Genomic DNA, 24,770 nt, shown 5'->3' with positions numbered 1-24,770 from the left:
TTCAAGACCCCGAGGTCTCCAGCTTGAGTGCAGGCTCATCTGGTTTGAGCAAAGCTCACCAGCTTGAGCCCAAGGTTGCTGGCTCGAGCAAGGGGTCACTCAGTCTGCCATAGCCCCCCTGATCAAGGCACATATGAGAAAGCAATCAATAAGGAACCAAGGTGCCGCAACAAAGAACTGATGCTTCTTGCCTCTCTCCCTTCCCATCTGTCTGTCCCGCTCTCTGTCTCTGTCACAAAAAAAGAAAAAGAAAAAAATATTAGGATACAGCAAAAAAGAAAAAAAGAAAGAAAATTTTTCAGAAACTGTAAAAATAAAAACTTAACCACAGATTTATTTCTGTTTTTCATCCAAGTATCCAGGGTGGTTGGTAATAGGAGGTATGCCTCAGAAAATGTACATGTCTGTGAAAATGTTGGAACAGACTAATGCTTTTATTCAAGTGATTTTATTTCAATTCTAAGCCACAAGATATAAACTTTCATCAAAAATGGTAATCTATTTAAAATCAAAGCTATGTGGAATGTTTCATGTTTATGTATAACTTTCATAGTAGACCTTCTTATACCAGGAAAATAATATGTCCAAATTATGTTATTTTTACAGTTTTTGATATATCAAGTACTATTTCTTCCCATCAGTTTTATATCTTTAAATAGATAAATAGATAAAAATAAAAATAGATAAAATAAAAAGGGAATGGAAGAAAATGTATGAAAAATGTTTTTAAAAAGTGACTTTTTAATTACATTTTTTAAAAAAGATATCTGAAAAACAATTATTGTGCCTATTCTAATAAGAGCAGAGTTTTAAAGGAAAATATGCATTCTGAATATTCTGTTTTTATACTTTGCTTTGCACAATTCCAAAATAAGGTACTTCGGGATGAGCAGAAATGGGGAGAGTGGTGGGTGATTATAAAGAAGGAAAAGTTTACAAATTTGATCAAAAAGTATTGCAGTGATATATTAATATGATATTAGGTCCAAAAAATCCAAGTCAGAAGATATTTATATTTTAATGTTTTTTCAATGGTAGCTACAAACCATTTCTATTTACTTGACACAATAACTCAATAAGAAGATAGCATAATTTTTAAAAAGATAAAATCTGACTTTTTTTCTACTCAGAAGGAAAGGATGTTATCACTCAAATATATTATGAAAACTTAGTTGCTTAAACTGCAGAACACTGTGATAGAAAAAACAATTTAAGACATAGCCATGTCACTTCAAAACAAAAGAAACTTGAAGTGATTACGGTTTCTTTTTGCTGAAATATTGGAAATTATCAAAAAGGAATTGTGAAATGATATTGAAACTGACATTTTATAATTTAAATAGAAGAATTAGCAAAGAAACAATCAAGCTGTGAACACAAGTATGTGGTAGTACATATATGTTTACTTGTGTTTAGAGGTAAGAGATCTGTTATTTCAAAACATTTGGAAACAAAACAGACACAAAAACCATACTGTCAGGTTTTCTCAGGAAAAAAAAAATGCTTCTAGAATTTACAGAGACAAGAATGTACTAAAAGAAAGTTATATCAAGCTACTGCTAATATTATTGATATTATTGTTATTCAAATTTTCCAAATTCAATAATAACTTAATGATTCCTGCAAAAGTGAAAAGGACCTGTGATCAACAACGGAGCCCGCTGCTGCCTGCATCTGAAACTCATCCGGAAGTAGTTTGCCGAACAAAATGTAAAATTTTGATATCAGATATATTTAGAAATTATGAAATTCTGGAGAAAATATTAGGACTGTCTGAAACAAAGTACTCTCTAGGCATTACAGTATGGGCGATATTTATAATACTAACAAAAAGTGCATTTTGAACATCTACTATTAGAAATTGCTGGCATAGGATGTGCTAAACATAAGATGGTTACTGGCTAAACTGAATGCTTCATAAGGACATCTAATGTCTTAAGTTAGAAGGCTTCTCATGAATGTGCCCCATAATCATTTGAAAAAGTATCAGATTATAATAAAAAGCTATTGATAAACAATTACATAAGTACTATACTAGTTCCTGTTATATATACTATAGCATAAGAGAGCCAAAAGGCCTTTTGAACTTCAATCAAAACTTGAGTAACCTCAAGTTTTCTTTATAATTGTTTTAATTAAGTAATTTAATTAATTATTATCATATAAAAACAGCTCCCTTGAAACATCCTAACTTTTTCTGATATCAATGCAAGACAACTGAGTTATTTTGGATCCAGAATTTCCTAAATCATAAGTCTCAGTGAGCATAATATGATCAGGGATGATCATTTATTTTTGTGCCTAATGCTGGACTTAGAAGGGCAATAAAGCAGAAGACAGGTGACGCAAGGTCTTTTTTCCCACACATCTTCATAACTTGGTTAAACATGATAGATTGGCTAGCTTATTGATTTAAGAATTATCCACAGTATTACTTCTCCTAAAGGAATATTAAGATGATTTATAACAGATTTGAAATCTGATTTCTTGCTTCCTGTGGAACCATGTACAAATTTATAAGTTTGACTCACTGCAAATTTTTACCTCAGAAAACATCCATTTATGCACACAGGGGATTTCAATTTTGTAGTTCCCTAAGCATTTAGTGTCTGTCGCTATATATGTACCTTTATATTGTTGGAAAATAATTGCACTTTAATAGCTTAGATCTATGTTAAAATATCATCCACACTATGCCTACCTGTGGTTTTTCAAAGTTACTTAAAACAATCCGTGTCTGTGTTTCTAACACTAATGAAAAAGGTGTAATATAACTGACTCCTTAAGGTTTGGATAAGAATTACATACATATGTACTAATAAATGTAAAACACTTAGAATAGTGCCTGGAAAATAATAAGCACTCAATAAAGTTAGCAAACAATATTATTGTATCATTTATCAGTTTGAACTTTGTTTATACCATGGAATTAATGGTTTCCTTCAAGGGTGAAATGTATATGCTCAGCACCTGGTCGTGTCTGTTTTAATTTCTTCTCATTTAAATTGATTTCCCAAATTTCAATCATTCGCTTATTATGTTTGTGGGTTTCTTTGGTATTTCATATACTTAAGTAACTATGTTAGTGAAAAATATATTTTTATCACTAATAAATCTGATATTTTAATGTAAATAATCATTAAAATTAAAGCATTCATTAGCAAAAATTATCTCTACAATAAAATACAACACATTTGCAACATTGCCTTATAAAAAAGCTTTCTACAGGTCAGTAGAAGGAAAAGTTAGAAGATGGTGGGCTACTAGGCCCCGCAAAATCTAGTAAAATTGGGAAAAGAGATGACATGGACTTGGCCATAGAAAGTAATAAGACGGACGGGTGAATGCTAGTTGTACATTTTCCAATACTGTACAGACATTTTCTTGCCACTGGTTTCTTTAACATTTAAAGCTTGAGGTATTATACATGCCTGGACAATGGCTGGTACCCCGAGGCTAGATAGAAATCCAGCCAGGTGTCTAGAAAATTGAACAAGAAAACTCCCCCTATTCCAGAACTCTTCAACTTTCTATGTTGAATATAAAATATATACATTATATTTTCATTGAAGATTACAAATTTCACCACAATCAGTTGCAGTTAAGAGTAGTAGGTTCTGCCTGACCTGTGGTGGCGCAGTGGATAAAGCGTCAACCTGGAAACACTGAGGTTGCCGGTTCGAAACCCTGGGCTTGCCTGGTCAAGGCGCATATGGGAGTTGATGCTTCCTGCTCCTCCCCCCTTCTCTCTCTCTCTCTCTCTCTCTCTCTCTCTCTCTCTCTCCTCTCTATAAATGAATAAATAAAATCTAAAAAAAAAAAAATTAAAAAAAAAAAAGAGTAGTAGGTTCTAAATGTATAGCAATATAAAATACATTTCTGGTTCTCTAAGAGGTTTAAATATCAAATGTATTTATATTTTTGCCCCGTAGAGAAGCTGAACTATCAATGAATAACAGGTGTGGAGTTTTGGTTTCTAGGATTACTCTCATTAACTATTCTACTCTCACTTTTTTAATGTAAAAGACTTTTCATTTTAGCATTAATTGAGCATCAACTATGGTTACTTTATTTAAGATAATGCTACTAGCTGTAAAATTCTCTATAATACATAATGGCTTCAAGAAATCTAAATTTATGTCTTATTATATAATAGAAGGAAGTTTTCTGTGGAAACTCTTACTCTCAGAAACGTTTCTCTAAGTATAAAATTATTTCAAAATAAAATTTTATTAAATAAAACAAAGTGAGTTTTCTCTGACCTGTGTTTGGCTTTACAAATATTGATAGACTTATGACCTATGCAACTTATGACCATTTGACTTTACGACCACAATCGCTAGCCATGACTGCTCTGTGTCTGGCAGCTCAAGCGTTGCCCAGCTGGGAGTATGACAGTGCGGACCAGCTTCTGGCAACACTACCATCTCCACGTGTACCATTTCAACTGTTATCCCAGACTCAGTACAGCAGTTTGTGTTTTGTGTCATGGATATTTTTCATCAAACCCCTCCCAAGATGTCTACCAAGAGGAAATTGTCTTTGCAAATATTAAACCAGTTGTACTGGTAATGCAGTGTTTTACTTAAATCTGATGAATGTAAAAATAAGAAACAAAATGGTGTAGAGATGATACAAATGGCATAAAATGAACAAAGAAAATTATGATATATAACAATAATGAAAGAAAATTATGATAAAATATGACTTAAAGATTTTTATAACATCATTTACAGTACTATACATATAGCCTACTCAACTTATGACCAAATCGTGTTACAACCGGTCTGTTGGAACCAATCGTGGTCATAAGTCGAGCACTAGCTGTACTTGGTATGGTGATTCAGGCCCCAAATTCTTTCATTTTGTATCTTCACCCTCCCAAAAGGCCTTATTCAGTGTTTTCTCCAGCCAGCACAGGAGGAGAGAGAATGTGGTAGGGAAATGCTCATTGGTTGAGAGTCTTTTGGGGGGAGGTTCTCTTTGTTTCTGCTCACTTTTCATTGGTCTAAACTAGTTACGTGGCTACTCTTAACTGCAAAGTAACCTGAGAATTGCAGTCTAGATGTGTGTCCAGAAAAGAGAGAACAGAATTTGGTGAGCGACCATCAGATTCTGTCACAGTCTACCCCAAGCATGGCCAACATAAGGCCCGTGGGCCGAATCTGGCCCTCTTAACAAGTTTATGCAGCCCGCAATTAAATTTTTAATATTCTTCGCTACTTTAAAATCTCAGCTACTCAGAAGTGGAAGTGTCTTTGATTATTGGAAATTGAGATATTTAAGAAGATAGTGATACACAGAAAAGAATTCCGCAAGTGAGTAATCTAGGGTTAACTTTCAATAATTGGTCGAATAAATTCACAATACTTCTTTATTTTTTAAAAGAATTCCATTATAAAGATTTACAACTTTTGTACTCATCTGTACTCGATATGAACTGTTTGATGTTTAGCATTTAGCAGTGATGCGAAACCCACATTCTTTTAGGTGGAGTTTGCCAATGCACACCCAAGGTCAAACAATTCGTTATTTTTGTGGTCAAGCGTGCTGAATCAAGTGACATTGTAGCATAGACAATAGCTGCAGTTAATAACTGAAAACATGTCCAGGCTGTTTGTAAAATGAAATAATTGTTTTATTTGCAATATAACCCCTTCAAGCTCATTCTATTAATTAAATATTGTTTTGATTGATTGCAATACAGTTTGGATATTTATGTGGTATGTAGTTATATTTTTATGAAAATACATTTTTATTAGAATAATATTGTATATTAAAATTTTTTCACTAACATTTATTCATAAACAAATTACATAATAAAATTTTGTTTACTTAAACAAATCATTTCTGTATTTAACATTTTTCAATTTTAATATTTCGTCCGGCCCGTGAAAAAAGTTTTCTTTCTAATCCGGCCCAGGGCCAAAAACTGTTGGCCACACATGGTCTACCCTCTCATATATCAATTTGCATCTGTCTTCCAACACTAGAAATAGTTTTATCTGCTTTTTCAAGAGACTACAAAAAGCCCCAACCAGTTATAACATCAAGCTCCAATTTTAGAGTCTTTGGTGATAAGTATATAGGTTTCTCCATTTGAAAGAATTTATCTTCAGGGGGTTAAGGGTTTAGAATTTAAAAAACAAGCTCTCAGTCCTGCTTTCTTTATCACATCCAATAGATAATAGTGGAGCAAAAACTTGATAACTGGGGGAGGGGGGATTTTCATTTATAAAGGGAAAAGACAATAGATGGCTAACAGTCACTGAACCATAGCAATCCTGCTGGGCAGGCCCTGTGAACCCCTGTGGTGGGAGAACAGACAATTGCCCATTGTTCTGGCTCTTCTTTCTCAGAGAATTCCTCATGTTCATTGTTCTTCAGTGTTTCTGGCTCTGCTTTCTGGAGGTTCTTCCTTCTCCATTGTCCTCCATGGGCCACATCTCAAGTGGCCATAAAAGGAATGGCTTCCTTGAAGGTCATACTGCCTTTTTCATCCAGTTTTTGGAGCACAAATATGGGATCTAAGGGTTATAGGGAGTCATGGTGTTTTTAGGCCAAGCTTCTAATTTCTTTGGTAATGCAACACCCTCAGAATCTCAGCAAGCAGCCATCTAACCATGGCAGTCAGCTCCACGCGCCAGTCACCAGAGCCATAGACATACAAAGTTCTTTCTAGATATCGTCCTCAGACCTGCTTTCTTTTATTTTTTTAGTAAATAAAGATCTCTCTCTCTCTCTCTTTCTCTCTGTTCTCTTTTTCTCTCTGTCTTCTCACCTGTCTCACCCATCCCCACTCTCTCCTTGCAAAATACTAAAAAACTTCTGTTTAGTGAAATAGTACTATAAACAAGAGCTGCTATTTAAGTTATCAAATAGTAAAATATTATAAATACTTTCCCTTTCTCTTTTTATTGTGTTATAGCATCTGTGTATGATGCTTCTTTAGGAGAAAGAACAAATTTTAAAAATTTGTTTCAAGAGAACTTAATCATGTGACTGCTGTGTATTTAAATACATCTGGGTAATAGTGAAAGATATGCAAATTAAGAGGACATTGACTGAAAAAGATGAGCTCACATCATATCACAAACACAATGTTTCAATACTAAATATTTTGTTCCTATTATTAAAACAGTGCAAATCACCCTGAAATAGGGAGATATGAAACAATGTTTTGTTGTTGTTGTTTTTAATCTGATAGAATCTGGTCAAAAATTCAGAAAAGAACTGCTTGTTTCTACTACACAGTGTTGAGATCTCTGCTGGGAAGACTTGAAACCAGTGGATGACTTGATGGCTGGGAGAAGAAATCATCAGGAGATCTTTACACTCACATGAGTGATGGTTGATAGTGGCGGTCTTCTGTTACCTCAGCTAATCTGTGAGGCAGAAAACCTAGAGGTCTCTCTTGATGCTCTTTCTGCATAGAATTGTTTGGGCTTCCTCACAAAATGGTGACTAGCTTCCAAATGTGATGGTTCTAAGAGAACATGACATTTTTATGCTCTAACATTTGAAGTCAAATAAACAATTCTGCTGTACCTTTTGTTTGAAGCAAACAAAAAGGTCTGCCCGGGTTCAAAATGAAGAACATAGTCCCCACCAATTGTAGGAGGTTACATGGTAGAAAGAGTGTTTGTGATATGAGGTATTGGTATAGCCAGCCATCTCTGAGTACACATTTTATTCAAATTAGTCAATCTTCAAAAGATTTATTTTCTATTTTATATCTACTTTATTCACCTTCTTGAATGAATTCAAATATGGTTATTTTCATGTACACTCACTAATTTATAGATTTTTAAAAATCATTTGTAACTTTTTTAAAGAAAAAATGTAATAATATCAAATGTCAATATTTTTGCAGATATCCCGGCACAGAAGGAATCATTCACAACATGTCTTGAAAGATGTCATCCCTCCATTGGAACAATTGGTAAGTTGGTAAATCTTTTACTCCAAGATTGTATTCTTTATCTTCTGCTACAAAGTGAATTATCCCAAAACTCAGCAACTTGAAATAGCACACATTATCACCTCATGTTTTTGTGGGTCAGAAATCTGGGCATGGATTAACAGAGTACCCTAACTCAGAGTCTCTCAAAAGGTTGCAATAAAAATTTGAGCCAGAATTGGGATCACATCTGAAGGCTTGACAGGGCAAGTATCTGCTTTCAACTCAGGTACGTGGTTGTTGGCAGGCTGTTGGTCAGATACTGCTCTCAGTGAGGTGCCACTTGGGCTTCTCAACAGGGCAGCTTGCTTCTTCAAAGCACATAGCTAGCTGAGCAGGCAAGAAAATCTACTAACAAGATGGAAGTCAAAATCTCTTGTAACCTAATGATGGAAATGAGATCCCATCAACTTTGCCACATTCTCCTGGCCAGAAACAAGTTAATACATCCAGTTGATACTCAAAGAGAAAGAACTACAAAAGACTGTGAATAACAAAGTCAAAGATTTGAGTGGGGGTGCTTACAGCAAATATTGACAGGGTTTTATTTTAAGAAAAAAATTAATCCCTTACTATTAAATTCTAAGTCCACAAGAGTAGGGTTTTCTTTTTCCCACTTTAGTTTATTGTATCCAAATGACTAGATAGTACCTAAAATATTATAAATAACATGAATAGAGGAAATATCGGAGATATTTAAAAAACATGCAAGTTCAATCTTTCTGATGTATTCTGATGCTTTTTCTGTTAATGACCTACTTTTTGATAAATGTAATACCTTTTTTTTTTTTTTTGCATGCTTATACTTCTTGCTGTATTTCACATTGATCAACAAAGCTACCAGTCCATTGGCTCATTGGATAATACAGAGTGATGACTTTATTCTTATCTATCTCCTGCTATTCCATCTCTGTTATCTTTGGGCTTTTTCATTCTTAATACCAAAAGTATTTATTGTCTTATTTTAGTTATCTTATTTTCTCTTGCTTTGCATGTTCTAGATCTCTCATCTCCACTCTAGCTGTTGCTCCATTATTATCCTTTGCTTTAGAATAAAAATTTCTTGCAAGAATTGTTTACCTTTCTATAGTTAATTTCTCTCCTTTCTCTCTCTTTTTTAAAATTTCTCTCCTCTCTTTATCTCTTGAACCAACTCCATTAAGCTCATTCTCTATCAGGGTCATCATTTGTTAACTTTATTAAGTCTCAAGTTTTCTTCTTAGTAGACCTATCTGAATATTTAACCCATTGATAACTCTCTCTTTTTTAAAAAATAAATTTTATTCACATAGCTACTAGTAAACTGTTTTCTCATTAATTAATTTACCACCCATTTTTCATCTCCTTAGATGATTCCTCTTTATTTTAAAGCTTAGTTTTTCACTTTTTTTCTTTATATGTGTTCTTTAGAGCATCTCATTCAGTCTTACGACTTTATATATGGCATTAAACTAACCAGTTCTCCAGGATGGACTAGTGCCCTAAACTCCAGTAGTATATATTGTGATGTTTTCACTTATATGTCAACATGCATCTCACATTTAACCTATCATTAACTGATTCTGATTTTCTTTAAAATCCAGTGTTCTCCATTTTCTAATATGCCAACATCACTTTCCAGGTGCTTCAGTCAAAACTCGTGAAGTAATTTTTGACTTTTTTATTCATCTCATAAGATAAAGTTAAATAACAAATAACCCTGTTAACTCTGTCATTAAAATTAGTCCAAAATCAGTTCACTTCGTACCACCTTTATGTTATGTCATCTCTTAATTAGTTCATTGAAATAATCTCATAACTGATGTGCCCACTTTTATTTTTTCTCTCTACTTTTTATTTTCAGTGCACAGCCAAAGAAAGCTTGTTAAGATACAAGTTACATCATGCCACTCCTTGGCTCAAACTCCTCTCTAGCTTCCTATCTCTCTCAGGGTAAAATCTGAAAAATATCCGGTGGTCCATCTGACCCTACTGGTCCAGCTACTCCTCTGACTTCATCATTTTCTTTCTTCTCCTGACTCATTCTGATGCAGCCTAGCTGACCACCTTACATATCCAACAGGGTCATTAAAAGTTTTTTCCTCGCCTGACCTGTGGTGGCGCAGTGGATAAAGTGTTGACCTGGAAATGCTGAGGTCGCCGGTTTGAAACCCTGGGCTTGCCTGGTCAAGGCACATATGGGAGTTGATGCTTCCAGCTCCTCCCCCCTTCTCTCTCTCTGTCTCTCTCTCTTCTCTCTCCCTTTCTGTCTCTCTCTCTCTCCTCTAAAAATGAATAAATAAAAAAAAATAAAAATAAAAATTCAAACAAATTTAAAAAAAAAAAAAAGTTTTTTCCTCTATCGAGTACAAAATAATTCATTTGATGACCAGAAATTTGTAAGACTCAGTACTTCATTTTTTCTTTGTACCTCTATTCAAATATCACCTTTTCAAAATAGGTGTTTTCTAATCTCTCTTTCAAACAAAGAAACAATTCCTATTCACCATTTTCATCTACACTCCTACTTCTCTGACCCCAATTTTCTCCATAAAATTTACAATATTGTAGCATACTACATTTTTTATTTGATTGTCATCTCATTAGAATATTCTATGAAATTAGGGGTACTGTCATATTTTCATAACTATCTTTCCACAATGATAACAATTTCTAGAACCGGGTAAGAACTCAGAAAATATATGTTAAATGAATGCACAAATAAGAGTTAATGGCTTTGGTTTTTACTTCCAAGGCTATAATACACAGATCTATCTTTGTACACATTCTCTTCATTATCTCATTTTATAACTTGAAGTGCTAGTCATTTCTTCTTGTATGTCTCAGTGTCATCTGAGCAGTGAAATCTCCCAAGCTGAACCCATGATCACCTTCTTCCCAAACTGACCCCCTTTGCACTGAGTCCATATGTATTAGTTGCAAACATTTATCTAGGCTTAGAACACATTTTCTTTCAATCCTTTATTTTCTCTATGACCCTTCACCATTTTCTGAAGCAGTTTGCACACAGTGGATGTCATGCCCACAGTTTACCCATGTGTTCAGGCATACCCCTTGCCAGGCCCTCCAGTGCTCTGACCCCACCCCCTCTACCCCCACCCAGGCAGTGCCCCTCCCACACACACACCAACCTTCTTTAAACCTTACCTTGATTATTTCATTCTTCTTGTCAAAACTCTCAACAACTTTCTATTATCTATAGCATCAAGTCTATAGATCTCTCTCATGGTCCCTGGTTTACCTTATTTACAATCTCCTCTCAAATACATACCCTCAGGCCAGCAACAGTGATATGATTAAGACATGGCTCTTACTCCGAAGGAACTTAAATTTTCTGTAACAATTATAGTTTCCTCATCTCAGCAGTCTTTTGTTGTTTGTTCACTCTTATTTCATGGGTTATAGACTTGTTTCATGACTAGTCTGTAACTACTTCCAAGTTAGGGGTCATGACTTGTATTTTTGTTATTCTATTGTACTTCCCCTTACATTGCTTTTGGCACCAGTGTTTGTTAGAAAAGATAGGCTTGTCAATTTATTTAGTATTAAGATTTGAAGTTTTATTAAAATAATATTTCTAATTATAGATATTAAAAAATATATGCCTGCTTTTCATAATGAAAGCCAATTTTTCAATTTAACTAGATATAACAGTATCTTTATAATTAATTAGCCCGGTCTCAACTTAGATAACATTTTCTTTGGCAAGTATTTCTCTGATTCCTAAAATTTGAGTCACGTAACCACGTAGCTCTTTTTTTCTGCCTCACTATAGCAGCTTTTTCCCCCCTAAATCTTTATTATGTTGAATTTTATTATTTAAGCATAATTTTTGAAGAATTTTTGGTGGATATAAGCACATTTTCTCTTTTTTAAATTTATTAGGGTAACATTGGTTAACAAAATTATGTAGCATTCAAACGCACTATCCTATGATCCCTCATCTGCATACTGCATCCTGTGCCCACCACCCAACTTCCTTCTTATTGCATCACGTTACTTCTTACTGCTGAGTCTTCCCTCTGAGTCCTTGTTTATCTCACACTGTCTTGTGAACACAGGTTATATTCAATTTTTATCCATCACATTTACTTGAACTAAATTACTTATTTAATGTATTTTAAAAGCACAAATGTTTCTTTTTCCAACAACTCTTTTTATAAATGACTCCATTGTGATGGGCAATGCTAAAATAACCACCAATTCCACCAAAAAGCAAATCCTGATTAATTTTGAACTATCTATTATGATTTATACCAAGCATTGAATTCTTCTAAAACCCATAAAATTTTCTTTACATCGGTTTAATCTAATCATATGTATCTTTATCTAAATTCACATTTTTTTTTCTCACAAATTTGGCATGTTCCTTACCTCTGTCTCAATAATGTTCCTTCCTTCAAAGCCTCATAGTGCAGTATGGCTTCTGAAGTTGTATACTAATTTTTGTAGTAAATTCTCCTGGCAGTACCTACCAGCAAGAGCTACCATTTATGAAATAATATACATTAAAACACTTTAGAAAATTATAAAATTCTTTAAGTTGTATTATTGCTTATTATTTTTATGACGTGCATTTTTAAGATTATTTATGTCCGACATTTGGTGCTAAATAAGTCTTACTCTTTTTCATCTCAAATATTCAGAACTTCCCTGAACATTTTCCAGAAATCAAGAGAGGCTTTGGCTTTAAGGATAATTGGCAAAAGTATTCCATTAGATACATCCCCTTTGGAGGAAAATGATTTATTTTACAAAAGTGTAATCTGCCATCGTGGGTGCTCCAAAGATGCTGTCATCTCTGGTGTCCATGTTTTATCTTTAAATGTTCTGTTTAATCAAGTAGATTGTGATCAGCATGGTTAAACAAAAACATAATGCATTTCTTCTGAATATTGTAAAAAATAATGTATTCCTAACCAGAATCTAAAATCTTATGATAGAAACTAACCAGTTCACTGTGAGATGACACCATTTCTACCACATGGTATTCAAACCCATGTGCTATCAATGTAAGAGACCTCCATTATTTTCTGAGAATTTGTGTGGATGCTAAACAAGTGCTATAATGTGTTAACAATTTTAAATATGAAACATCGAATACCCTAACATAGGTTTGTTTCCTGAGTTTGTATATTCCATTCTGTTCATGAGATTAATTATTTTCAGGGCTCTTTCCTTTATGCCCATAAAGAAATGTTGAGAAAAATAACCCTGTTTAGGACATGTTAAATCTTTATCATCTTTATTTTTTATCAAAAGAGTGTAAGACATGTCTGTGGATAACCCTGTAGGAGTCAAAAGCCTGTGGCAGGTTTCAGAGAATCATCTGCTACCTCCTGAGCTAGGAAGATTTGGAGGGCAGAGCTCAGGAATTTGCCATGGCTTGGGGGCAAAGCAGGTTTTTACAGATAAAACTTAAGGCACAGATTCTACCTTTTGGAGCCAGATATCATTTTGTGGATTAATTAATACTTGTGAGGGATTTGAGGATGAAAGACATTGTGAACATACAGTGTTTTCTTATTTTAGAACAAAAGACAGCCGCTTTGGGGAAATAATTCTATAGACGAGATGATGCTTTTGTTAAACTGCAAAAATAAATAGATAAATAAATAAATAAACCTAAAGTGCTTTAGTCTTTCAAAATTCCACTTTGGTAAGATAAAAGTAAGTTTCTGAAATAGCACCCTCTCAGATCTTTAAGCTTGCAGTATGTTAATAATAAGTTATATACTTTAATAACTCTAAAAAATAATAGAAACCATGTCTATGTTTTTTCATTGTTTCGTGTACCCTTCCTTTTCTCAAACAAGAGCATGCTTATGAATTATAGTATTTGTTGAGGTTATTCCTGTGCTAGGCACTGTGCTAGTTTTGGAGTGTGCAACGGTATGTTAAATACTCATGTTCGTTCTTGAGGGGCTTTCAGTTTGTGGGTAAAGGAAAGTGTTCAGCAAGTAAAGGAAGGAATCATTCTATAAATGCAAATCACAAAATATGCTTTAACACCAGAAAAACAAGTTTCTATGAGAGCAGGAGAGCCTACCTTGGACTGAACTGTCATAGAGAACTCTTTGAAAAAGACATTTAAATTGAGATTTGTGGGATGGGTAGAGTTTCTCCAGAAAAACCTGGAAGAAGAATGATGCAAACAGAAGGAAAGGTAAGTGAGAAGGTCTGGATGTCAGAATCAATTCTTACATTTGAAAAATTACAGAATCACATACTAGATAAAATATGGACTTCAGTCAGGGGTGTGGGCAAGAGGGAGGCAGGGGCAGATCATAAAGGACCTGGAGTTGGTGGCAAAGAGTTTGGAAGCCACTAAAACATAGAAACAGGTTACAATAATTTCACCCATCCTGACCCGCATTTTAAATTCATTTAACTCTAGAGTAGAGAAGAAGAACACACACAAAACAACAAAAAGGCTGTTAACATTGAGTAATCCTTTCTCCCCTATTGCCTAGCTTAAAGTTAGATTGTAACAAAAAAATGAATTACACTGATAAATTGCCCAGATGGTACAGGGAAGGCCATTCTCACTGAACTCCAATGGCAAGCAAAGGAAAAGTATCAAAGTCATATGAAGGACAAAAAGAAATAGAATTCAGGAAAGAAGAGAGAAACTAAGGAAGAGGATGGAGAGGTAAGATGCAGAAAAAGCCTCCAAAAGACTGAAGAGAATTTCTGAGACACAGAGAGTTGCCTTCACCAAATTCTTTCCCAAATAAAAGCTGGAGTTTTTGGTGCGACCAAATGAAACACACTGGTTACAAGATGAAAGGCTTAGGAAAAAGGCTATGGGGTTTTTAAAACATCAAATAGTATCCTTTTCAAGATGATGTTTTGATGAGTTAAGGGTAAATAAATCAGAGACATGTGGGCAAAATTTCCTTTGAAATACACAGTGTTTTTAAATGATGGGGAAAAGCACTTGGCAAAACATAATATGTGCTTTTCCAAACCCAGCATTTGAAAAACCGTTCAAGGCATTCAGCAGAACCCCAAAACCCAACATGTTTGCTCATCCTGGGTAAGTGGAAGTAAGAAAGGGAGACTCTCCCTGAAAGCATTGAGCAGCACATATACAGCTGGTTATGAATAAGTTGCAGTGAGCAAAAGATGCCTAACTCAGAGACCTAAAATCAAGACCAGCTTCTCAAGAAATTCGTAGGGAATGCTTAGTTCGCTGCTCCTTCCCAGACACCATTCCAGCACAACCCAGAATCATTTTTCTTTGCTTTTTTTCTATTCTCCCTTTGATGTAATTATTATATCCAACTTGAATTTTTGTTTACTGCTTTTTAAAAGTAGGCATACAATAAATTATGTATTTATATTAGCCAAAAACATTACATTTCACATCTCTAAAAATACTGTATTTCATTTTCAAGCTATGTGTAAGGTAGTTTTATAATTAAGAATTTAGTTCTTTTTAAAATTAGTACTTTATATGATATATAGATAAAGTAGATGATGATTTGTTTCCTTTGCTTTCATTTTTGTACCTCATGGGTTCTGTCTACAACAATTCCAAGTGCAAAGTTAGCAGATCTGATATAGCAAAAAAGAGACAGCTTAAAAATAATTGGAGACTGAGAAAAAAATGTAAACAATAAACTCCAAGGAAGAAAGTGGTGCATCGTTTTGTTTTTTTTTTTTCATTTTTCCGAAGCTGGAAACGGGGAAGCAAACGGACTCCCGCATGCGCCCGACCGGGATCCACCTGGCACGCCCACCAGGGGGCGATGCTCTGCCCATCTGGGGCATCGCTCTGTTGTGACCAGAGCCACTCTAGCGCCTGAGGCAGAGGCCACAGAACCATCCTCAGCGCCCAGGCCAACTTTGCTCCAATGGAGCCTCGGCTGCGGGAGGGGAAGAGAGAGACAGAGAGGAAGGAGAGGGGAAGGAGTAGAGAAGCAGATGGGTGCCTCTCCTGCACACCAGGCTGACGCTCTACCGCTGAGCCAACTAGTGGTGCCCTAAGTGGTGCATCTTAAAGACAATGTCATGAGAAGGAAAGCCAATGGGGTTATATAAGATGAATAGGTTCTAAAGACTTAATATCCAGCATGGTGATTATTGTTAATAATATGGTATAACAGACTGGATATGTGCTAAAAGAGTAGATCTCGGGTGCTTCACCACAATAAATAATAAGACAGGTAACTTTGTGAGGAGATGGATGAGTTAGTTAGCTTGACTATAGTAATCATTTAATCATATATATATATATGTATATCAAAACATTAAGTTGTACACCTTAAATACAATTTTTATTTTTTAAATATAAAAAGAAAAAATATGTTAAAAAAAGTCAATAGAAACAGCATGGCCAGGAGTATCTATATATTTCCATGGGTAGTAGAAAAGTAAAGAAGAGATTTAAAAAGAAAAAAGAAGTATTATTTAGGGATAAAATGATATAACCAGATGTTTCCTCATTCTGAACTTTGTAATAGAAATCATCAAAACAAACAAGATTAAAAGCAAAATACTGAGAACCATTAAAAGTTTAGAAAAAAATGTAGCAAGCGCTTCATTATTAAATAGGAAAATAAATCCTAAATCTGTTTGAAAATTATAGTAGCCCAAGGTTGTAGTTACAGAGAGATGAGTCAAAGTTCTCATTGGGAGCAGGCCAGTCAGTCTAGTAAGTGTCACAGGTAGCACTGGTTTAAATGCCAGACTCAAGTTTAGCACTGTGACTTGACTCGGTTTTGTGGGTCTAGAAAAATTATAATGATCAATATTATCAGGGCTTACAGAGATAATGATCTGTAAGGACTATCTCACAGTAATCAAATTTGTAAGAATCTGTGTTCTGATTTATACATTTGTAATGGTAAATACACTGATGCTGACTAGTTAAGTCACCCACATTCTACATCAAGGACTTAGGAAGCTGAAATAGGAGTCATAAGGTTACCAGTGAACACAGAATCAGGGAAAAAAACAGTAACTTCAACACAGTAGCTGAACAAATGTTCTAAGGAATAAGGGCTTTGTGGTTCCGGTGTTAAAAGCTAATCCCTTCTCATCAATATCTGGTAAAAGTATTAGATTAAATTCATTTCTTTTTATTAATATGTATTTTGGCAGAACTCTTTTGGTGGACTGGTGTTGATGAAAGCCTATTGTTTTAAATTCTGCTTTTATCTGAGAACAACGTAAAGACTTCACATAAAAAATTTCACTGTCTGTACTTATGATTACTGGCTGATCTTTCTGCCACAATTGTTACATTAATCAGAGGTTGTCTTCTGCTCTCCTGCCTTGTCTATTCCCTCCAACTTAGGTTGATAAACAAGTGCTATCTGGATATCTTACTACCATTCATCCTTTTCATCTGTATCTGAAGAGTTGTGTCGGCTGAGTACTTCCTCAATGCTAGCAGACTGGCTGGCATCCAACCTGATAGATTGCTGATCTCTCCTGCCACTTAACATTAAACAGGGCTTCTAAGGGACATTGGACAAATAGCTCATGAAGCCAGATTCAGCATCTAAAGATTGGTTGACATTTCTTAAGTATACATCATTTAAGGAGTGCCACTATCTTAAAAAGCTTCAAGATGGCCCAGAACTTGGCATTATAGTATCCCCAACTTAGACCTAAAGCTATACATAATTTTGTAAATTAATAATACAAGATAATCTGTGTCCTAGATGAGCATCATACTCAACTGTAATTTATATATCATTGTCCTTTCAAACAATGGCATTAACATAAAGTGGGAATAAATAATTAGAATAATAAATACGGTATCACATATAAACCCACATAAAAATACATAAAAATACTTCTGCTTTCCCTAATACTTCTTTTAGTTCCTATGAGCCTCCCAGTATAACTGATTCTTGGTTCCTGAAACATAGTGAGGTATTTCAAAATATGATGGAAGAAAGTACTAAAGTAACTAAATCTATCTCGTGAAAGGTCTGCTTGCCAGAATGGGACTTAATGCAGTAGTTCCAGTGTTGGAAGGCTAGGTAGAGTTTTCTATTCCAGGAAAAAAGCTGGCCTAAATCTCTGAGATGGCTGGAGGGGACTATGGTATCTAGGAAGGAACAAGAGTATCTTGAAGGTGAGCTCACAAAGATATAAACCTCAATAGATTTAAGAGTATCAAATTAGGCCCTGGCCACTTGGCTCAGTAGTAGAGCATTGACCTGTCATGTGGAAGTCCTTGGTTCAATTCCCGGTCAGAGCACACAGGAGAAGAAACCATCTGCTTCTCTACCTCTCCTCTTCTCCCCATCTCTCTCTCTCTCTCTCTCTCTCTCTCTCTTTCTCTCTCTTCTCCTCCTGCAGCCATGGCTCAAATGGTTTGATCAAAGTTGGCCCAGGGCACTGAGGATGGCTCCATGTCCTCGCCTCAGGTGCTGAAATGGCTCAGTTTCCAAGCAATGGAGCAGAGGCCCTGATGGGAAGAGCATTGCCCCCTGGTGGGCTTGCTGGGTAGATCCTAGTCAAGGCACATGCAGGAATCTGTCTCTGCCTCCCTGCCTCTCAATAATAATAATAATAATAATAATAATAAAGAGTGTCAAATTAATCTTTGCAATCTCATTGTGAGCAGAACAGTTGTATTTAAGGGGAAGAGGGAATTTTCTATTTGAAAATTGGTTGAAAGAATGAATGACTGTACGTCAAGTATAAAAAGAGACAATAGGGAGAAATGAACACTTGATCCTAGAAGTGGGAATATGTGCATGGTGTTTGTACCTATATATAACTACATGTAGAAATGTGCATGCAGATACATGTATATATGTAAAAATATGCACACTACTAGTAGTAAGTATAATAGGGGGGAGTATATATTATAGTAAAAGAATTATGAGCTTTTCCTAATGACATTAAAGGCAGTTTGGATTTTGGAAAATGATACAAGAAAATATACCTAACTTGCTATTTCCTTCTTACTCTTTCTTTTTCCTGAGACTTCTTTGTGGTTATACCTGGCAACTATATTGCATAGACTCAAGACCATAGGAAATAATAGCTCAACGTGTTTGATGACAATGATGTCACATTTATAGATTCTTAACATGAGAATACAGATGCTTGCCAAAGTCTCAGGTATCTTGAAAAGGTCCAGCAGTGTCTGGAAGAACATAGCTTATATATTCAAGGAGAGGGATTTTTATTTTATTTTATTTTATTTTATTTTGTGACAGATACACAGAGAGAGAAAGATAGGAACAGATAGGCAAGAAGGGAGAGACATGAGAAGCATCATTCTTTGTTGCAGCACCTTAGTTGTTCATTGATTGCTTTCTCATATGTGCCTTGATGGTGGAGGTGGGGGGTATAGCAGACCAAGTAACCCCTTGCTCGAGCCAGTGACCTTGGGCTCAAGCTGGTGAGCTTTGCTCAAACCAGATGAGCCCATGCTCAAGCCAGTGACCTCAGTGTTTCGAACCTGGGTCCTGCATGTCCCAGTCCGATGCTCTATCCACTGCACCACTGCCTAGTCAGGCAAGGCGAGGGAATTTTAAGGTATATAACTTAAGTCTGCTTATGTTGATTTCTCCCTGTTAAGAGTATTACGTTTTTTCTTTCACATTCCTTCTTTTTTTTTCCAGAGAAATGATTGTCAATAACACATTTCTGGGTATTTTATATCCACCCAGTTGCTTTTTAGTGAATATTTTGGGGGTAAGAAAGACTGCATTCTTAGCTGAGAATACATGTATCAATTTTTTTTTCTGATGGACTGAGAAGTTTGTAACTCTTTGGTTAATAAATTGAAACATTTAGTAACATTTATTTTCATCAGAAGGAAGCTTAACTAAAACAATTTTTGTGTATGGTTACACAACAAAATTTCTCCATATACATTCTTAAGGAAAGGGACTTCTTCTGTGATGCTAATTGCTATTGAAAAAGTTTCCTCCAAATATTTGTAGAATCCAATGCTGCCCAGAGTTAAACACTGAACTTATTATATGGGTTTCAGCGGGTAGACAAATAACATTTCTTGGCACCAAGAAAAAAGAATAGTATACATAGAATAAAAGGTGGAAAATCAAATTAATTGTACATCTAAGTACAAAAAAGCCATTAATGAACATCATGATTCTAATAATTGTGCCAAAGAGCTTACTTAGACCCTTTTACAACTTGTGAGGAACATGCTGAAATAAAAGAAATTTTCTGAAAATGTAGATATGTGAAATATACTCTTCTATGTTTATCATGTTATCACTATGATCTTATCACTACTTATTCAAATATCTATTTTTCAAATAAATTTTGAAGGTTAAGTACTGTGCTTTGTATTAGAAACATAATAAACGAGTCAAGAAAGGTCTCACTTATGTCAGAGTGAGTCTGTAAATAGCCAATTTTAAAAAAATAAGTAGTAATAATTTTAATAAATTATGGATACATATATATAAAATATGTATATTTAAAATTCTAAAACATTGCTAAGAGAGATTAAAAATGATCTAAATAAGAATTTTTCCATGTACATAGATTAAAAGATTCAATATTGTTGACATCAGTTCTCTCCAAATTGATTTATAGATTTAGTGCAATTCCAATCAAAATCCCAGCAGAGATTTTAAAAGAAATTGATAAGCTGATTCTACAATTTATGTCAAAATATACGTGGAAATATAAGGGACCTAAAATAGCTAAAATAGTTTTGAAAAATGAAGAACATTACAAGATTTACATTTTTAATTTCTAGACTTACTTTAATGCTACCATAATCAAGATGATGTATTTCAGTCTAAAGATAGACAAATGGATCAATGCAACAGAATAGAGGATCCAGAAATATACCCATACATATACAACTAATTTTCTTTCTTCTTTAAAACCTTTTTTTATAATTTTTCAATTATAGTTGACATAAATATTATATTAGTTTTAGGTGTACAACCAAGTTATTAGATGTTATATAACTTACTAAGTGATCATACTGATGTTTTCTACCCATTGACACCATACCTAGTTATTATAATATTATTGACTGTATTCCCTATGCTGTAGTTTGCATCCCATGACTGTTCTGTAAAAAGAATTTGTACTTCTTACTCCCTTCACCTTTCCACTCAGCTCCCAACCCCCCTCCCATCTGGCAGCCCATAAAATGTTTTCTGTATCTGGGAGTCTGTTTTAGTTCTACTTGTTCATATTTTTGTTTTTTAGATTCAACTGATAGATACGTATTTATTACCATTTTATTGTATATTTTTTATCTATTTCTCTTCCCCTTCCCTTCCCTTCTTTCCTCCTCCTCTTCCTCCTCCTCCTCCTCCTCATTCTTTTTTTCTTCTTCTCCTCCAAGACGCTTGAATATTTCATGTAATACTGGTTTTGTGGTGAGGAACTCTTTTAGCTTTTTCTTGTCTGGGAACCTCTTTATATGGCCTTTGACCCTAAGTGATAGTTTAGCTTTGCTGGGTAGAGTAATCTTGGTTTTAGGTCCCTGCTTTTCCTCACTTTGAATATCTCCTGCCACTCCCTTTTGGCCTGCAAAGTTTCTCTTGAGAAATCATCTGAGAGTCTAATGGGAGCTCCCTTGTAGGTAACTAACTGCTTTTTTTCTAACTGCTTTCAGGAATCTCTCTTTGTCTTTAACCTTTTGCATTTTAATTATAATGTGTCTTGATATGGGTCACTTTGGGCTCATCTTTTTTGGGACTCTCTGCATTTCTTGGACTTAAATATCTATTTACTTCATCAGGGTAAAGAAGTTTTCTGTCATTATTTTTTCAAAGAGGTTTCCAATTTCTTATTCTCTCTTCTCCTTCTAGCACCCCCATGATGCAAATGATGAAATTGTCCCAGAGGCTACTTACATATTATTATTTCTTTAGATTATTATTATTATTTTGCTATTCTGATTGGGTGTTTTTGCTTTCTTATATTCCAAATTGTTTATTTGATTCTCAATTTCATCTACTTTACTGTTGATTCCCTATAAATTATTCTTCATTTCAGGAAGTGTATCCTTCATTGCTGGTTGGTTCTTTTTTATGATTTCTATGTCCTCACTAAGTTCCTTGAGCATTCTTATAACTATTGTTTTGAACTCTTTATCTGATACTTTGCATACCTCCATTTTGTTAATTCTTTTTCTGAAGATTTCTCTTGTTCTTTTGTTTGAGACACATTTCTTTGTCTCTGCATTTTGGCTGCTTCTCGATGTTTGTTTCTACCTAATGGTAGAGCTGCTACATCCCCCAGAATTGGCAGAGTGGCCTTGTCTAATAGTTGTCCTGTAGGGCCCAGTGTATAGGCTTCTCAGTTACCTGAGCTGGGTGCTCCAGGTGTGCCCTGGTGTGGGCTGTGTGTACTGTCTTTCTCTAGTTGAGCTTGAGGTGCTGTTGGCATCACTGAGAGGCATTAACACCCAGGGCTCTCAGCTGCGAGGACTGGCAGCAACTACAGTGGAGGAGCTGCTGTGCAGGAGTTGACTCTATGGAATGGAACTTACTTCAGTGGGGCTTTGGTGCTCACCAGGACCACTCTCCTGGGGTCACCTGACATGAGCTCCAGAGTTCTTTGCAGATGACTGCTACTTGTGCTGGGTTTGGAGGTGCTCAGGGGAGGCCAAGCTGTGAACCAAGGCCAGCCACTGCTGGTGACAGGCCAGGAGTCACTTAGCAAGAGGTACAGGGTATGCAGAAGCCAGATGCTGCTGGTTTGAAAAGTTTTAGGAAACGCCAAAGCATCAGTCAAGACAGGCCATTTGTATGGAAAAGCCACTGGAAACAGCTTGGGTGGGCTCACAAACTGGGTGGGGCAGAGTGTCAGGAATCACCAGGGCAGAGGGAACAGTGTGAGCCAAGTCAATGGAGATTCAGATGCCCACCCAGCAGCTCTGTTGGTGAGGGGTAGGATCTCAGAAAAGGAAAAGTGGGCTCTGCTAGCACTTTTATCTGGCAGAAAGCTGCCCCCTACCCAGTTCTTGCCCTGATGCTAGACAACCCTGGTTCCTTTCAAGCTACTGCCTCAGTGCTGGGGCTCAGAGGGAGTGAGTCCAAGTAAGCTGTGTGCGGGCGCTTTAAGAAGCGCTGCCTGGGACTTCCCACAGCTCTCTATCTCACTCTGTCACAATCTATGTTGATTTTTGCAGCCAGAAGATATGGGGACTTCTCTTCCTGGCATTGGAAAACTGGGCTGAGATGTCTGGTATGGAGCTGGGACACCCTCACTCACATTTATTAATTTTACAGAGAGGAGAGAGTGGAGGAGGGAGTGAGAAATATTAACTCATAGTTGCTTCACTTTAGTTGTTTATTCTAGTTGAATGGGCAAGCCCAGGGCTTCGAACCAGTGACCTCAGCATTGTAGGTCAACGTTTTATCCCCTGCACCACCACAGGCCAGGCCAATAGTCAATTCTTTAATGGGTGAAACTTTAATGGTTTGGGACAACTCATTTACTACCAAATATCTCTTCCTTTCACCTGTCAGAGTACAGATGATTTCCTTTTCTTTTTTCCTTTTGGCTTTTCCGAATCCCTAGAAAGATTTAAAGAAACATTAAAGAGTCACTTATTCATTTATTCATTTGCTCAAACAGTATTTATTATTGTGACTATTAGTGCCATCAAGTACTCTAGGTTCTGGGAGTCCAGGTGTGAAAGGTAAAGTCACGGCACAGGTGCAGGTGCAACTAAATACTATAAATGGACCATTACAAGTGGTCCAGTAAGTGCTATGACAGTGATGGAGGCAGAATGAAAGTGGAGGTTCAGGACCGGGGACTCTAACAGAGGTTGCAGAGGAGTTACGGAAAAACTCTCTAACATCAGACAAATTGCATTTTTAAGTGAATTTAACACACTGAAGAGTTTGTGAGACGGAGACATGGCGGAGTGGGAGCACGACGGTCATGGGGAAACAGTATAGGGTAGCACTGAGGGCTTGTGGTCCTTTGCTATTAGGCAGGTGACTTCTTAAAGCTATAAGCAAATAGCATTGGGGAGATGATGAAAGGAGAGAGCACAGGGTAAGGACTTGGGATGGGAGATGGAACTGGGAGTCACAATTTACAATTTGCATTTATTTACCCTAGACTCTGTGGTATTAGAAAAAGATCATTGAATCTCCTTTAAGAAACTTGAAGGTGTATTAGTAATGAAAGCCAATAAATACAAATAGGAAAGGCAACAAACCCACATCACAGAAGAAAGAAATGGGATAGTATCTCACAGAGCGTCTTGGTAAGTGAAAAAAATGCATGCAACGTCACGGTTGTATGTGTCCTTTCCTGGTTCGAGTGGCTCAGTTTTCTGGTTTCATAGGATTATTATTGAAACCTGGCCTCAGCAGGTACATGAGGAAATGGGGGTGAGGAGTAAAAAAAAAACAAAAAGGAAAACAAAATAACACTTTTCCAAGGATGATCAGTAATATTAAGAAAAGCATTAAATTTGTCTTTGTTTCACTGTTGTTAATCAATTTTGTAAGCAAGTTACTTCAATGCCCAGAAGGAAAAGTGACTGAAGGTATATCACTATCTAACAAATCATTCACATTACTCTTTGTAATATTTCTTTTGGATATTTAAGGGCTTGTAATGACTATCATCTTGCAGACACTTACCATAAGCTATGTATGCATTATTAATGAGGTTCTATGACTGGAAACTTCTATCACTGCAATGACTATTGGAAAGCAGAGGTTCATTTAAACTAATAATGCATGGGAGTTTGTCACAGTTTTAACTTATACATTCTTCTTTCAGATTGTTGAAAAAGAAGGTTATCTTCAAAAAGCCAAAATTGCTGATGGAGGAAAGAAACTAAGGTACTAAAAGTTATTTACTTCACTTT

General features: G+C 35.7%; 1 protein-coding gene across 1 annotated transcript in view; it reads left to right on the top strand.

The window, feature by feature from the left end:
- Positions 1-24,770, top strand: part of ARHGAP15 (Rho GTPase activating protein 15) — a 694,101-nt gene that overhangs the window by 69,440 nt on the left and 599,891 nt on the right. Inside the window, exons 3-4 of the mRNA XM_066279712.1 lie at positions 7,874-7,942; positions 24,683-24,744. Of these exons, the coding sequence (XP_066135809.1) occupies positions 7,874-7,942; positions 24,683-24,744 (131 nt within the window). The remainder of the gene's footprint in view (positions 1-7,873; positions 7,943-24,682; positions 24,745-24,770) is intronic.

Source organism: Saccopteryx bilineata, chromosome 5 (genome assembly GCF_036850765.1).
Source record: "Saccopteryx bilineata isolate mSacBil1 chromosome 5, mSacBil1_pri_phased_curated, whole genome shotgun sequence".
In the NCBI taxonomy this organism is placed as follows: Eukaryota; Metazoa; Chordata; class Mammalia; order Chiroptera; family Emballonuridae; genus Saccopteryx; species Saccopteryx bilineata.
This window is presented reverse-complemented; position numbering and strand designations above follow the sequence as displayed.